Genomic DNA, 16,937 nt, shown 5'->3' on the forward strand with positions numbered 1-16,937 from the left:
CAAAGAAAATTGACTTATTGTTCGATTCATTAGGTACATGTATACCATGTGCACTTGAAATTAAATGCATGAATGCTACTAACAAAATAGGCAAGTTTACAGCTGCTTCTTTTTATATTCTAATTACAGATCTGGGCCCTGCTGCATAAAAGTTACGATCAAACGCAAGTCATGAAAATATACCATACGCAACTTGATTTTCAACCAATCAGAATGGAGCATTTGGGACTTACATTTGATCTTCTTTACTTGCGTTTGATCGTAACTTTTATGCGACGGGGCCCGCGTGAGGAAACGTTAGTGGTCTGACTGAATCAATATTCATTCAATTTTCACTGGGGTACACTTGAAAATCATAGATAAACGCTTATAAGCAATGTGTCAGTAAATATGTGCATTGGGGCATACACTCATCTGTAGCGGTTGACTCCAGTGAAGACTCTTTGGCTGTGTGTGTGTAATCACACAAATATCAGTGATACAGCTGCACACAATTTGTTGTAGGAATTCTGAATATCTCTGTGCCAGGCCTGCCTTCCCACTCTATGATATCCCCACACCACCCGGGGCCCTGTTTCATAAAGCTGTTCGCAAAGTTACGAACAACTTACGAGCGACTGGTGATCAGTTCTGATGTGCTATACTTATCAGAATTTAAATAATGATCAGCACAAGAACTGATCACCAGTCGCTTGTAAGTCATTCGTAACTTTACGAACAGCTTTATGAAACACCCCCAGGTCTTTAATCGCATTAACCCACTGAGGATGAGTCCCAAGTATACTTGGGCAGGTGTCCACGGGAAATGCGTGTTGTAGCAAAATCAGTCCGTCCTCAACAGGGGGTTGCAATTGTGGTTGCAAATGCCGTAGGGCAAACTGAGAAGGGGAAAACTGAAGCAAGAAAGTGCTTGGGCACAAACCTGTTGAATGTGTGGATGGCTGCAGCCTGGTCGGTGACCAGGTTGCTGGAGCCATCGCCGAAGTCCCACTCGAACTCCACGTTGCTGCCGGCAGCGAGTTGCGCCTGGAAGACGGTGGCCTCTTCGATCAGAATCGACGAGGACGTCTTGATGACCAGGGTGGCAATCTCTGCCTGGAGAGTCATTTCCAGTGGCTGGGACGTGGCGTTTCCAAAGATGTTGATGGCAACAACAGTCACATAGTATCTATTTGGTTGCAGAGATGCAGGTGATATGGTGAAAGAAAGACTAGAAATATCCTGAAGTTGATTGATACCCCCACCTAACAGTTCTATACTGGTAGACTGCCGAGAATGAAAAGCAGTATCTTTTTTTCCCCACCTTGGGGACCATAATGCCCTTTCCAGTGCCCTTGATGAATGTGTCTTTCACAAATTTACATCAAGTTTTAGAGAGTTAATGTAAAGAGAACATGACAAGCTAGGAGGACATGCATCATAATGTAAAAATGGCAAGAACAGGCAAAGAGCTATGACTTCAGTTTCATCTGCATGCAATCAAATGTGTTTCTTGATTCCTCACCTACTGCACAGTCCTCTATCGAAGTCAAAATCAAAGTGCACCTTTCTGCGCGCACCCATGTGGCTGTCTAAATTAGGTGATCACCGAGTGCTCCTTTACTGAAGCACTTACACTGGCTCCCCATCAAAGAGCGTATCGATTTCAAACTAGCCCTTTAAAAGTGCATGATGAATACCGCTCTTCAATATCTATCCAAACCTACTAACCACCCCTACAGTCTCCAGATATCAACTTCGGTCACAAAATGATACAACAATCCTACAAATCTCACAAGCAAAAACCAAAGCTTATGAATGCACATTTTCATACGCTGGATCTGTTGTCTGGAACGCTGTACCAAAACAACTCCGCCTATGTGTTTCAGAAGAAATGTTTAGAAGGAAACTTTAGACTGGACTGTTTCAATTGTAATTATGTTGTTTCTATATTTTGTGAATGTCGCACGTTGATTGCACAGCACTTTGATCAAGTCCTGTAAAGGCGTTCAATAAGGAATACTTATTTCTTTATTTTTGTTGTTGTTGTTGTTATTATTACTATTATTATGATGCATGTAATCTGCATTCAAACTTACGTGCCGGGCGTGCGATAGGTGTGGCTCAGAGAGCTGACCGAGGTGGTTTTCGGTGCCTGGTTGTTGCCCAGGTCCCAGACGAAGCTGTTGGCGCTGTTTGAGGGCGTGTCCGCCGTGAAGGTGATTCTGGTCTGGGTGGGTACCAGCTGGCTTGCCACCTTGAGCTCCACAACTGAGAAAGTGGAAGAAAGGAAGGCAGGGAAAAGGGAGAAATCTTTCATCAGTGATGGAAAAAGTCATCTCCAGCTCCTGCTCCTCCTTCTTCGGCTTCTTTGATAGTAATTATTTTGCTAAATATACCATATTTCTGTTTTTGTATTTGTTGCTTTTACTCACTTGTACGTGTATGTAATGCACAAAATATCATCAAATAAAATTGGTACAGGAGATTCCCATTAAAATAAGGCCTCAGGACTACAAATCATCCTTCATTGCATTGAAATGTCAATATGGCCAAACAAATGAAGTATTTAACGATATACACACTGTAATGACAAAAATGTTGAGACCTCAATCTTTACTTTGTTGCAACGCAATTTTGTTTAACCCATTGAAGATGAGTCCCGAGTATACTCGGGCAGGTGTTTATGGGAAATGCATGTTGTAGCAAAATCAGCCCGTCCTCAACAGGTTAACTGTGTTTATAACTGGGAGTACACTGTATTGATTACATTAATAGGTAAGTATAAGAATAGGATGCATTCATCAGTGACAGCTTGTGGCATTCTGAACACACAGAAAAAGATGGTCTACCATCTCAGAGACTTGCATGCGATAGGAAAGCATCAACATATTGGTAGTGTTGACATTATTATGCACTGAACTCAGTAGCTCAGGACACACAGTCTACTCACACGAGACATAGTTGAGAATGCGGATGTCGCACCATGTCTGGAGGCTCTGGACCTTGTTGAAGGCCACGACGATCACTTGGTACACTCCCGCTGTCCGGTAAACATGTGATACTGTGGGACCTGTGGATTTTTTGCACGCACAAAAAAGAAAAGGAAAGAAATAACACTGTCATGAGGTAAAACTTGGCCATCCCATTATCAGGGACAAACCGGGATCAAAGCTGGAAGATGATGACAATGAAGAACAACAATTAATAAATAGATTATGCTAGAGGAAACAAAGTAAGTCATGGAAGTTACATGCATGCTCATGAAAGTGAGATATTTCACCATTGCTCACTTAGCATATGTATGCAATGCACTGGTAATCAATGACTATACACACTGAAAAAGATCTTGCTGGAGACCAAGTATACATAGAATGACTAGTAGTAGTGGCAGTACAGAGCAAGTAACTTACGGGAAATGCGTCCTACTGTCAAAGTGGACATCTTCGCATAATTTTTCGCACTTGGCCGGATAAGATGAGTTTTACCTGTTTTTAATTTTGTGGAAAGATGAGCAAAGAAAATAGGATTCCATCGGGATTCGAACCCGAGACCTCCGGATTGCTAGCCTGGTGCTCTACAGACTGAGCTATAGAAAGCCCTAGTGCAGTGTTCGTCCCAGAAGCCCTAAATTCTCAATGCTCGGATGGTCAGAAGCTATAGCAGTGTGTCTGTGTGTGACACACACGCACACACTTAAACCTGGCATAAACCCGAAGGATAATTCAACTTGGGGATAAATACGAGGGATAACTGAAGTGATGCAGCTTTTTTAGTATGTAACAAATGAAGACAGAATAAACTGACCAGAAAGAACATTGAGAATTTAGGGTTTTTGGGAAGAACACCGCACTAGGGCTTTCTATAGCTCAGTCGGTAGAGCACCAGGCTAGCAATCCCGAGGTCTCGGGTTCAAATCCCGATGGAATCCCATTTTCTTTGCTCATTTTTCCACTTATATTCTTTCTGGTCAGTTTATTCTGTCTTGATCTGTTTTAAATTTCACAGAATCGAGACATTAACTACAGACACATATGGCAAGCAAAAATATTTGCGATAAGTTTCTGGGTGCGCGAAATGTGTGAAAATTTTAACATCGTGAAAATTTCTGCTTTTACAGTGTAGGAAAATCAGCTCTTCCTCAACAGTCTTCAGACGACTAAAAACCCACCTTCAAATATGTAGTTGGTCTGATCGCCCATGGACCAGTTGTAGTAGAGATTGCTACCGGCCGCCACGTCCACGGTCAGGACCGATCGGTTGCCGAACGGGAAGCTGTAGCTGTCATGGGAGAAGTGCAGGTTGGTGGGCGGGACCTCCACGTAGAAGGGCTCCCTCAGCGTCTGGCTGATGTTGGTTAGCTGGTTGCCGGCGGTGACCGTCACCGTGTATTCGCCCTCTGCGGACACAGAATTGCATCAAATGTCCTCACACTGACAGAAACCATCAAACTATCAACACTGGGCCAGAGGCACACCTCTGAAAAATGCTTCTTCGTCAAGACTCGCATAAACTTAATCCATTATTGCTTTGCGCAATGAATTGTTGGACCCACAAGACCCATAATATTGTCTGTCGCCTTCAAATTATTCATCTAGTTCCCGTAGGCATGGAGATAATTGAAGTGTTGAAGGTCACAACACTTTCAATGCCTCTCTGAAAGCATGTTCCAGAGGGTTGAAATGATGACTGTGCCCAGCTTAGAAAAAAATTCTTGCCCACAAGAAGTGACAAACTGTCTGCACCAAGTCATTGTACAGTATCACAGTTGATTATAGTTGGCTACAAATGACTTTACACCATGTACTGACATTTTCACCGTGTAAATGTAATTAGATGTTGCAACAGGCATAACAGAGTTTCTAACCCACTCTGCATCCCTATTCATCAAAGACAGGTCTTTGCTTTTTCTCTTAACTCATTATCATTCAGACGATGGCGTCACAAAGATTTGTGTTGCTTAAAATAGTAATGAGCTAGCAATGCCAATCCTAAAGTTAAGATTTTTCTAAAATTGGAGATAGTTATGTTTATGAGTAGATTCACAGCTCCTGCTGCTGCAAGGATGGACATATGTACATAATTCATGTTGCTGTTTGTGTTTTTTCAGCACCACATTTACAGAATTCCATGGAGAGTGCATACCCATAGATTCATGTTCCTGGTAGACCACTTTTTATCACATTCACATAGTTTTGATTTGAAAATAAAACAGATCTATATTTTCTAGTAAATGTGCCAGGAGGTCTCCAAAAAGAAGAAGAAGAAGAAGAGAAAGTCCTGCTGGACTATAAACATGGCATACGGCCCACCAAGTGTTCAATTGGTGCCTACCTGATGTGTAGACATGCTGACCATCGCCGGAGAAACTACCATACTCGTCTATCACTCCCTCCACCACCTCAATGGTTCCATCTCCGTAGTCGAAGAAGAAATCGATGTGGGAGCCCCAGCAGAAGGCCCGGAACTCCACAGTGCTGGTGGCCCAGCTTGCCCCATTGCTCAAGAGGGAAGCAGATGTAGCCCCACCAATGACCTGACAGGTGATTGGGGGGGGGGGGGGGGGAACAGAATTATTTATTTATTTTGCCATCTCCTCATTAATATTCCGACATCACAAACATATACATTTTAGATGCATATCATTCTGCCAAGGCATACGTATTAATAGAGGAGGAATTTAGTAAGAATTTTCTAACACAGTTGACATCACAATTTTTGCTCAATATTTTTTGATGGACACTATTTCTGGTTTGTGATTTAGCTGTAAATCTCAGACACAAAGCAAATTGACAACCTGATTACAGCTCTACATTTTAGATATGTACACATTACACATTCAAGGCAAATGTATCACTCAGTTTGAGAGATAATATGTCAAATTTCAAGATTCTTGTTTGATATTTTTACCAGCGCAAGAGAATACAGCACTGCTGAAAGTCAACACATATGAATATCTGGAAGGGGACAAAGAAGAATAAGAGGAGTTAAGGTGAAAATGGAAAATTTTCATTATCTAAATAGATTCTCTCAAATGCCAGCCCAGAACTTCTTGTTCAATTGCCAAATCTAATCATTTCTCTGCAGACTTTGGTGTACTGTATATATCTTATTCACAATGATAACAGGCCAAGTTTGGTATACATGTATAACTCACGCTCAGTTCCAACGCTTCTGGCACCTGCTGGACGATGAACGTTGAAGGGTAATTGTAGACAACTGGATCTGATTGCAAAGCGTTGTGGGCACTGACACCAATGATGTATTCCCCGGGGAAGGCAAAGGTGTGGACAGCTGAACTGTAACTGCCATTACTGGAAGGAGAGTATAACAAATGAAAACCGAATTTATTATGAACCCATGAGCATTTGCAAGCCCAGGATGCCAACACTGGCAAAGCAACATCAAGGAGGTTCAAGGGAACAATCAACGAGTTGCCGGTGTGTTGGTACATGCATCTACATGGGCAAAATAAGTCCCAAATCGGGGAGGCTCTTATATATTCTCATTTTAGGATTCTTCTAGGCCGAATCTGAGAGACTGTGATAGACATCTCTGACATTTGGTGCCACAAGCCTGCACTGAAACCACCACCATTTAGGTTATTTAGAAATTGGTCAGCAAGTTCTTTCATGGTGTTTTCTTGGCAGTCTACAGGAATATAATTTGCATGAATGTGGGTACTGGTTAGATACACCATCAACAATACTCGCTGGGATCGCCAATATGACATACTAATAACATACCATCTACTGCACATCCAGATCACATTTCTGTGAAAGCACACCTTGTTCGATGGAAACTTACCTGTATGTGACAGTGGTGGGTCCAAACGCATCATTAAAGTTCCAGGTGAAGATAACGTCATTGCCTGTGGCAACCGAGGCCATCATCGTTATGTTGGAGCGTAAGTTGATCAGCCACGAGTCCGACGTCGAGATGGTGAGGCCAGTTATTCTCTCTTCCACCCTCGCCACCGTCGAAGCTCTTTGCTCAGAGATGCCATTGGAAACCACAACCACAACTTTGTAGTCACCAAGAGAAGTGTAATTCTTGCCAATGGCGTACACGAAAGTGGGAGGACTCGTTGAGTAGTCAGCGTACTCGATGGACACCTTGGAGGAGACGGATGTCAGCGTCGCATTCAAACCGTCCGCAAAGCTGACATGGAAGTCAAACTCTGGCCCACCTTGAACGGTGACGAGGATCTGGGACTCCAGGCCGTGTAGCACCGGGGCGCAGGATGCAACGACTTCCGTGATTGGCTCCCGCAGGGTGGTGAGGACAGAGATGGCAGTAGAAGAAATCTGATTGGCTGCCGTGAGGGACAGGTTGAACAGCCCAGGACTGGTGAATGGCAGGTAGCCCTAAATTCGAAGGCAAAATGACTCGTATAAATTAAATTGAATTGATACAACATTCACATTAGCATGACATACCTGTAGAATCATAATTTTGCATAAAATGGACCTGAATGCTCGCAAAGCTCAATGAAGTTACCATCTGTTCATAGCAAGCTCCGCAAAGGAAAACTTTTGACAGTATCAGTAAGAGGCTGTTACAGAAAGGGTTGATGCTCACTATCAAAAAACCTTCTCTTTGAAGGGACATACTCAGGAAGGTTTCAGTCTAGCTGTATTACACCTCATTAAGACCCTAAAATGCACAGTATCTCGCAAATTCTCTTACCAACGTGTGTGCCCCGCCCATCACGACAGAGTAGTCCCCGCCAGATGAAGATGAGCCATTGACAGGTTTGATGCGCCACGTGTAGAGGATGTCTGTCCCTAGCGATGGCATCATCTCCCACGTTTGGGTGGTTGAGGGCCTTGATATGGAGAAGAAGGTAAGAAAATGACAATTTAACAGGGACTTCAGCTGCATCATCACATGTTTTTAGCTAAAGTTAGCCATTTATGTGCCCATTTTCAATTCAGTGGTGAACTTGAAAACGAAACTACGTCAGGGTTTCAGGTCACATCCCCCCCTTTTTTCCATAATCCATCCCTTCACCCAAACCTGGAAATGATATGCTACACAAACATGTGCTGCTATGACAACATTTAACAGACTCACAAGATCAAAATTGTAATACTGCAGTGATGAGGGAGATTACTGTATCTCTATCAATTAATAGCTAATTTTGGGATGCCTTGAGGTGGTAATCTCAAAGAAAGCATGCAGAGCAGACATGCTCTCACTGACCAACAGGGCACAGCAAAGGGTTGTTGCAAAAGAGGACAAACAGCCACACACATAAAGTCATATCGTCGCTGGGGTGACAAGACCTTGTATCTGCAATTTTTGCAAAAATGACTTTTTTCGATTAATGGTCAAATAATGGGTTAAGTGATGTCCTGTCCATATCCCAACTGTCTTACTCGAAAAATGAAGCCACCACGGCATGTTAAAGGAAATGCTATCCCATTTGCCACAGTGCTTTGGCCGCCATGTTTTTTGGCTCTCCTGAACATTTGACATTTTGTAGATACGAGGTTTTGTCGCCCAGTGACGATATGTAGAACGTGTACACAGCACATTCATAGTGGCAAAACTGAAATCTCATGATTTACCAGAGGAACTTGGTGAGATCTGGACCAGTGAGGCTGATGCTTTCGATTTGCTCCTGGACGCTGATGGCTGAGTTGTGCGTGAACATCTCGTCGTCCACCGTCATGACCACAACGGAGAGCACGTAAACTCCAACGTCTGGAAAGTTGTGGTGCCAGGAGACCAAAGGGGTTGGGTCGTCCACCGTCACTGACATTGTATGGTTACTCTTGTCGTGCTGGTTTTCGCATGTGACTTCCACAGACTGAATCGATGCAACAGATGACATCTATGAAGAGAAAATATGAAGTTTCTCAAACATATAAATCATTATTAAAACAGTAAAAATTACATACTTGATAGGGCTGAGTAAGTTTGCACTTATGATGTAGAATTTCTGGTATGTGAGTACTTCTACATGAATCGCAAACGTACCTTGAAAGTACACCATTATTCTCACACACTCACACACACGAACACACACAAATATTATTATACAAAAATCTAAGGCAATGTTTTGAAAAAATCTCTATGGCCTATTTCAAAGATTGATTTGCTTTCAGAGTAAGCTGTGTGAATTGCTGAAAACTATGGCAGCAGTCCAGAAAAGAGAACAGTCAATCTGTCTTTAGCGAGTAACAGAGTCAAAAAGAAGTTAATATTTACCTATTAATCCATTTTGTGCATTCAATACAACTGTGGAAACTTCTCTTAAGGAATGAGTTCCAAGAAAAGTCTTGTGACATACAAACTCCATATCTATCTCATTTCGCTTTGGTCGCTGAGACTGGCTTAATGGTCAGTTAACTTTGGGTGTTGTAAGAATTGTAGAGGTCAGTACATTTGCAATCCAGATAAGGACAAACAATCCTCCCATTGGCTCTGGTAAGGCTTCCAAGGATTTCACAAATGTCACATCCTGCAAAAAAAAATATATTTCAGTAGATTTCAGATCAGGACACCTCATTAAAACTTCTCTCTGTGCCAAAAAAAAAGAAAGAGCATGGGGGAAAAAAAAATCCCCTGATATCCCAAACAGTGAGAAAACTTCTACTTCCTTTCCTGCAACAAGACTGTTCCTTCAGTTCCATAAACTTTCCCTTCAGCTGGCGGGTATCAGATACTGAATGTACAACGTCATTCGCTGCATGCTTCCACCAATCCTGACGCTCGAAAAGTCTCATGACCCGTCTCTTTATGCAAAGGCAGCATACTGACAATATTCCAGGTTTGGGTCCCTAGATTTCGAGAAGATTTTCCACTGCTATATCTCTGGTCACTGTATTTCTGTGACGCACGAAGACAAACATTCCACTCGTCAAACTCGGACACGCCCTCCCTCCATCCCACGCCAAGTTCACGTGCTCCCGCTGTTCAGCGATTGGCGGGAAGTTTTAGGCCCGATGCCAACATTCGTGGCGTAGGACTTTGGTGGGCTTCCCCATAGCACTGGCTGTTTTTTTAAGTTCTCCAACATCGATGTAACAGGGCTAATTCCATCATCTTCTGGTCACATGTTCCATTTCATAAAGACATGAATTATTTGCTGTCTTTTCTCAACATGCAGGGGGCAATTCCTTCAGGCTAATTTAAGACAGCTGACAATATCGAAGGAATGTTTGCTATATGTGACACCCTCATTCCCTTCTATCTTCCCATGGAGGTCAAGGAACTATGTGATGCCGATGCATGCTGACTTGTACTGATTAGTAATACCCTGATCATCAATTTTGTGGCCAAATGATAAATGTGTGCCAAAGATTTTATAATAATTTTTCAGCTATTTCTCTTCAGATTACTTGCAGAAAAAAACAACAAACAAACCTTCCAAACCAAGATTCTGCCAGTGACATCATCTCTCAATCTTTGATAACGTAATGATGAGTAAAAGACACTGGAATGTGCAATATACCTTCCCCTAGACACAGCATAACATGCATGTTTTCCTGCACTGTTCTTTGTTACTAATATGGAAACACGCAAGTTATGCTCAGTATACAGAAAGGGGCATTCTGATATATTTTGTTAATCGGTACTTTAGCAGTGATTGGCAGATAATATCACTGGAAGAATCTGGGTTTGGAACAAGGTTCCTGTGGGTCTATACAAGTAATTTGAAGAAAAAAAAAGAATAGAAGAAAAACTATTACAGAATACATGTCACATATATCTGACATTCATTGGGTCACACAAGTGATGTTGAGGTTATCATGTATTTAACACAAGGCAACATTCATTTGCATTGCATAATTCTTTTTAAAGTTATCACATTCTATAGTACAGGATGAAAAACATTGTGTCATTTACATTTCAGTTGTTAACCCCCCACCGCCCCCCCCCCCCCGATAGACATTGAAAAATCACTTCTATTCTGAACTCAAATGAATAGAAGTTCTCTACACAAGCAAGGACTTCAGCCAATATAATGATCTAAAATGATAACAGGAAAGTGATAGACTGTCAGATAATAGCCAGCTTGTAGCTTACATGATACATTTGTTCGTCTTGTTCACAAAAATTGAAAACAAAACTTGCATTATTATGTTCACAAAATATGAGACACTGACTTTACAAAGTATGTAACTTCATCAATAAATAAAAAATGTAGAACTTCAAACAAGGATACTGTGTAAGACATTAATGATGTACTAAAACTTGTGTCACTATGCTTTACAATGCAATTTGATCAGTAAAATGAAGCAGTTAGCCCAGAATTTAAAACTAAGACAAGTCACTAATGTCCTGTTTAACAATGAGCAAAGAAAACTTGCTCTATTATTATGTTCACAAAGTATGGGTTTATGACATCACAATGTATGAAATTCATCAATATTTTCTTTTTAAAAGGCACTATTTCAAACCAGCATGAGCCAATAATGACCTATTAAAAATTGTGTAAATATTATGTTGACAAATTATGGTTTAATGACCTATTAAAAATTGTATAAGATATTAGGTTGACAAATTATGGTTCAATAACTTTACAATGTAATTCATAAAAAAAAAGGAACAGTTAGATAAAATTTCAAAATACAATAAGCCAGAAATGACCTACAGTATTATACAATGAGCAAGCAGCAAAGTTTTATTATGCTAATAAATTATGGGTCAATGACATTTATAACTCCTTACAAATAAAACAGTTAGATAGAATCTCATTTATAGCAAGCCAGAAATGACCTATTTAAAAATGAACTTGTACTAAACTCAAATCTGTGTTGTTACTGTATGCAGACAAAATATGGGTCAATGGCTTTAAAATGTATGTACCGGTAATTTCCCAATAAATAAAACAAAAAGACAGATTTTCAATCAATCAAGCAAAGCCTGCGTTATTATGTGGACAAAATATGGGGTCAATGACTATAAAGTGTATGTAATTCATCAATAAATAGAATGAAAAGCCAGATTTTCAAACTAGCACTTTAATTCAGTAATGACCTATTAAAAAACAATCAAGCAAAACCTGTGTTTTTATGATGACAAAGTAATGGGTCAATGACTTTTTAAAAGTGTCTGTAATTCACCGATGAATAAAACAAAAAGAAAGAATTTCAGACTAGCACAAGCCAGTAATGACCTATCAAACATCAAGCAAGCAAACCGCAAGAAATGGATAGCTCCCAGCAGCAAAACTGATGCTACGAGATAGATGAAAGAATTCCCCGCCTCCAGTACCTTCTCTCCCTGGGAGTATTAAATCGCTGCAATTTTGGCAGCGAGAGAGAGGAAAGGGCCATGCTAGGGGGTCAAAGGAGGTAGGCTTTACATCTGCAAAGAAGAACAAAAGGGGCTCTGAAACAATGGGGAAAAGAGTTCATTGCCCTTTGCTGAAGGAAGCCGATCCCTCAAAAGACAATCGCGTGATTTGCTGAGGGAAAAAAAAAACCAAAAAAAAAAAACCAAACAGAAATGAATGTGCATGCGTCATATGCCCGCTCTGGGGACCGGCTGATGATTTAGTAGGCAAGGGTGAAAAGCACTTCCATCACTTTCTTGCTCCATCCGTGGGGGGCAAATATGATTCATTGTATTTATGAACAAAACACATTGTTCCAGTAGTTAAGAGTTGCAAATAGCATGGGATGATATTCCACTTAACACCCTCCCCCCCCCCCTCCCCCAAACAAACACACAAAATCACAAATTTCTTGGCAGGTTCTCAAAGATGTGAAATGTAGTGGGACCATTCACTTACCAATCATCTCCTTCCTACCTACGATATCATCCTCTCTTCCATCTCATGCCCACTCTCCCTCCTTTCTTGCTCTTATTCTGTTCCCTGTTCCTTCTCCCACCCAACTGCATTTTCTTCTTCCATCTCTCTTTCTCCCCATCACTGCCATCTTCCACATTGATCTTGTCCAAACTTGCACCCTCCTAAGTTATGCCCTGGCATTTCGTCCTATATTTTCTATTCCTTTTTCCGATATTCCTTCCTCCTCTTCACCGCCTTCCTTCCCAATCAAATTCTTCATCTTCAAATTCTACTCAAACTCTCCTTCCTCCTTCTCATCCTCAACCTTCCTCTCCACTACCACTTCTTGCAATATATCTTCCTTTTATACTTCCTCCACACTTCCATTCCCCTCTCCTCCTTGACCATCTCTTCTTTTCCTCTCCTTAATTTTCTTCTTATTCCATTTCCTCTTCATCCTGATCCACCATCCTCCATTTCTTCTGCCTCCTTCTCCTTCTCTGTCATACCTTCCTTTTTTCCTCTTCCTCATCCTTTTCCTTTTCTTTTACCACAATTTCTTTTTTCTTCTACTTCCCTGCCCTACTCCCCATCTACCAGCTCTTCAAGTTTTTTTTATTTTTGCCTCCTCCTTTTCCTCCTCTACCATTCCTTCTTCTCCTTCCTCTCACTCCCAATCCCTAATCTTTTTTGTCTCTTTTTCTGCCGTCTCCTACCCATCCTCCGCTACCCTTTCCTCTTATCATACCACCATGCATCCTTCTTCATCTTCCTCCTCCATTTCTAATTCTGCCTCTTTCGCATTTTCATCCTCTACCCCTTCATCCTCCTTTCCATCCTCTCCTGTTCTCCCTCCTCTGTTCCTTCTTTTCTGTCTCCTCCATCTGCCTTAACTTTTTCTCTTGCATCCTCCTCCATCCCCATCTCTTCTTCCTCTTCTTCATCCTTCACTTCTCCTTCTTGTCTTGCGCATTCCCCTTCTTATCCTCTGCCCTCTTCCTCCTATTCTATCCCCTATTCTTCTTCTTCCTGCTCCTCCATCATCCTCCACCTCGTCTTCTGCCCCATCTCTCCTTCCTCTTTCATCTCTTCTTCTCCTTCCTCCTATGCCTCCATCCCATCTCTTCCTAATCTTCCTCTTCTATTTCTTCTTTTGCCTTTTCTGCCACCCCTCTTCCTCCTCCTCCTCCTCCTCCATCACAATCTCTTTTTCCTCCTCCATCTCTTTTTCTTGCCTTCTTTTTTTCCTCATCCTCTCATATTTCTTCTTCTTCATCCTCCTCCATACCAGCACTGCCCCTTCTTCTTCCTTATTCCTCATATTTTCTCTTACATGTCCCATTTATAATAGTAGAATATGACTGACATTCTTTTATCAAATTAAGGTGTTTCAGTGACGTTTGTTCTTTTGACAAAGAGTTTGTTAGTTTGATTGATGGTATAGAATCTGCCCTGTTCCACACTTAAGCATACTAGCACATCCACAGTTTTCCCCATAACTTTGCCCTGTACCGGAAACAGAGGTCTTCAACATAATGACTGCAATTGTTCTTCCCACTGCATGACGACAATGCTTGCGTCAGCTGCTGATTTATTGGACCTTCGCGTAATTGCTCCGTTCTCTGCAGATCCTTTCTGCTGCATCATGCTACACCAGGATAAATTCTCCCCTGCCGGCCCTGAAAACACAATGAGCATCTCTCCAGCACAGTCCTCCTATGGAATTTGACTCAAGGTCAAGGTGAAGTCCCAGTGTGTGTGCACTACACTATTAAGACCATCATCACATTAACCCTCTTGGCACCACCAGCCTAAAATCCTACTGACATTGTACATAAACATGCTGCCCACAAGACTGAAAGAGTTAAAAGGAACAAGAAAGTTTTAAAAAAAAAGGAAAAAAAAAGAAAATAGAGGGCGGGGCATAATAGTCGCTTATGAGGTACTCGTAGATGGTCTTAGATTCCCTTTTTACCTCCACCAAGGAAGGAGGTTTTGTTTTCATTGGCATGTTTGTTTCGTTGGTTGGTTGGTTGGTTTCTTTGTCTGTGTGCAAAACAACTCAAAATGTTCTGAACGGATGTAGATGAAACTTCCAGGAAAACTTGAGAATGACACAAGGAACAGATGATAAAGTTTTGGTAGTGATCCCGGAATTTTTATGGATTTTTTTGGATTTTCAATATTTTGGCAGGTAGGGTCAATGAACTTGAGAGTTCAAACTGCGCATTTTTGAAGTGCATGCTTTGCTCGGGCAAGACACCGCGCCGCTGGAAGCTGATGACATTAAAAAAAAGGCTTTTATATTGGGAAATCGGGCAATTTTCAGCATGCATACATATGTGTGGATCTCATTTGGCGACCAAGATCAGTGGTGGAAATGAGCTGCTTGGCAGAGGTCTGCGCTCTCAGAATGCTTCTTTAGTTTTGACATGGTATCATCAAGAAAACCTTTCATCCTTCCCATTAGATTTTGTTGTTGTTATTGTCACGATTTGAAGCGGAAAGAGGCTGTAGCTGCTAAATTGTTGACCATTCATATGATTTTATTGCAATGACTTTCATACAGTACTGTATTTCAGGAGAGGAGGACAGCACAAATTTGCATTCTGTATGGTTGCAACCAATATCACTCTTTTCTGAAAAGATATGAAACATTAAAATTTACTTTAATACAGATATTTAATGTCTTATTATTTTGTTTTCCAATAAAGTTCTACCATCCATTTTTAGTACAATTTTACAATTGATAAAGACAACTTTCAAAGATGGTACTGATTATTCCTTACCATGGTGTACATGGTCTTGTGTGTCATGTAAACTAATTCTCTACTGCTGTGTGTGATATCTCATGTCAAGTGGACCCAAATGAATACCAAGTGTACAGATATAGATACATTAGATAAATAAATGAATATTAATGTAAATAATGAGAAAAATAGATGGGATTTGATTTGGAACAGTTGCTAAACATACTTCAGTAAATTTCATTTGGTTTGCGGCAGATCTCTATGACCAAAACCATGCCCTGGAAAGAATCCTTGAGGTGGAATGCTATCGATTGCCACTTTTCAGGAATAACGAAATTTTGCTCCATGAACTAATCACACCTCAGATTTTTTTCAAAAGTAAATATCAATATTGAATAGGACACTGAATTCAAACGTGTGCTGAGTGTACAAGTCCATGCAAAAGGCTCACTAAAAATCTAGATTCAAGGATGAGATTTGCCTCAACAGATAATGCAAAATTTGCTGACAACTAAACAACTATGAGAGAAAAAAAGACTGTCAAAATCTACTAGCTATCCAACCCTCTTATTGCGATTAAACAGATTGAAGCTTGGTACTTGCTTATAAATAAACATGCTGACCAATGAAATATTCTCTTTGCCAAGATATTCCAAAGCAAATGACAACAAACTTACACAATTCAATCTTTGTTTTCAATTCAATCTAAGAATCCTTTCCAATGCCAGACAGATACGGGTTATTTCCGGCTTTTTTGTGGTTTGGGCCTTGCGTGATCCTAATTGCTCTCCCCCTGTGATACCTGCCGATAGGAATTTGCCATTAATATTGGCCTCTTGTTTCTTGCTTACGTCCTTTGTTATTTCAATCTCAGATAGGAACACACACAAGAAATGAAGAATAAAAGCAGTTGAAAATATGCAGGGGGGTATGAGGAAAATTTGAAAAGATCAGGAAAAAAATTCAGAGAAGAAAAATCAGAGAAGGACAAACTCAAACAAGAGATGAATATATCTTTAATTTAAGATGAAGATAAAGAGTCAGCCATACAAGTTATTGTACACTTGAGAGATGTGACATTATGTTAGAAAGACACACAGACAAACAGACAGGAAAATATATCTAAAACACAAATTAAATTCTAATAGCATTACGGATGGAAGATTCTGCCCATTAAAAGTTCAAACCACAAAGATAGAACCAAATGAGAGAAACAAAAACAAAGTTGATAATGACTTTACAGTTGATAATAGGCACTTTTACTCATAGACAATTTTCCTGAAAACTGCAATAATTATGATTAGTACAACTCATTAGTGAAGATTTGAGGAAAATCGGACAATCAATTCCAAATTTATGAACTTTTCAATTTCAGCGCCGTCATCTTTGGATAAGGAGATTACTACACTTCATGACATCATCACGGACAACTATAAAACTATATAAAGAAAATATATGGA

The 16,937-nt window shown here is 40.7% G+C and overlaps 1 protein-coding gene across 1 annotated transcript in view; it reads right to left on the minus strand.

Annotated features, from left to right (window-relative positions):
- Positions 1-16,937, minus strand: part of LOC139720827 (polycystin-1-like protein 1) — a 101,413-nt gene that overhangs the window by 64,914 nt on the left and 19,562 nt on the right. Inside the window, exons 6-14 of the mRNA XM_071632164.1 lie at positions 8,553-8,818; positions 7,669-7,807; positions 6,787-7,346; positions 6,137-6,293; positions 5,314-5,515; positions 4,151-4,378; positions 2,933-3,052; positions 2,079-2,250; positions 923-1,168 (exon numbers count right to left, since the gene is read on the minus strand). Of these exons, the coding sequence (XP_071488265.1) occupies positions 923-1,168; positions 2,079-2,250; positions 2,933-3,052; positions 4,151-4,378; positions 5,314-5,515; positions 6,137-6,293; positions 6,787-7,346; positions 7,669-7,807; positions 8,553-8,818 (2,090 nt within the window). The remainder of the gene's footprint in view (positions 1-922; positions 1,169-2,078; positions 2,251-2,932; positions 3,053-4,150; positions 4,379-5,313; positions 5,516-6,136; positions 6,294-6,786; positions 7,347-7,668; positions 7,808-8,552; positions 8,819-16,937) is intronic.

This window comes from Diadema antillarum, unplaced genomic scaffold, assembly GCF_040938485.1.
Source record: "Diadema antillarum isolate AM-2024a unplaced genomic scaffold, OU_Dant_1.0 scf00000134, whole genome shotgun sequence".
NCBI lineage: Eukaryota > Metazoa > Echinodermata > Echinoidea > Diadematoida > Diadematidae > Diadema > Diadema antillarum.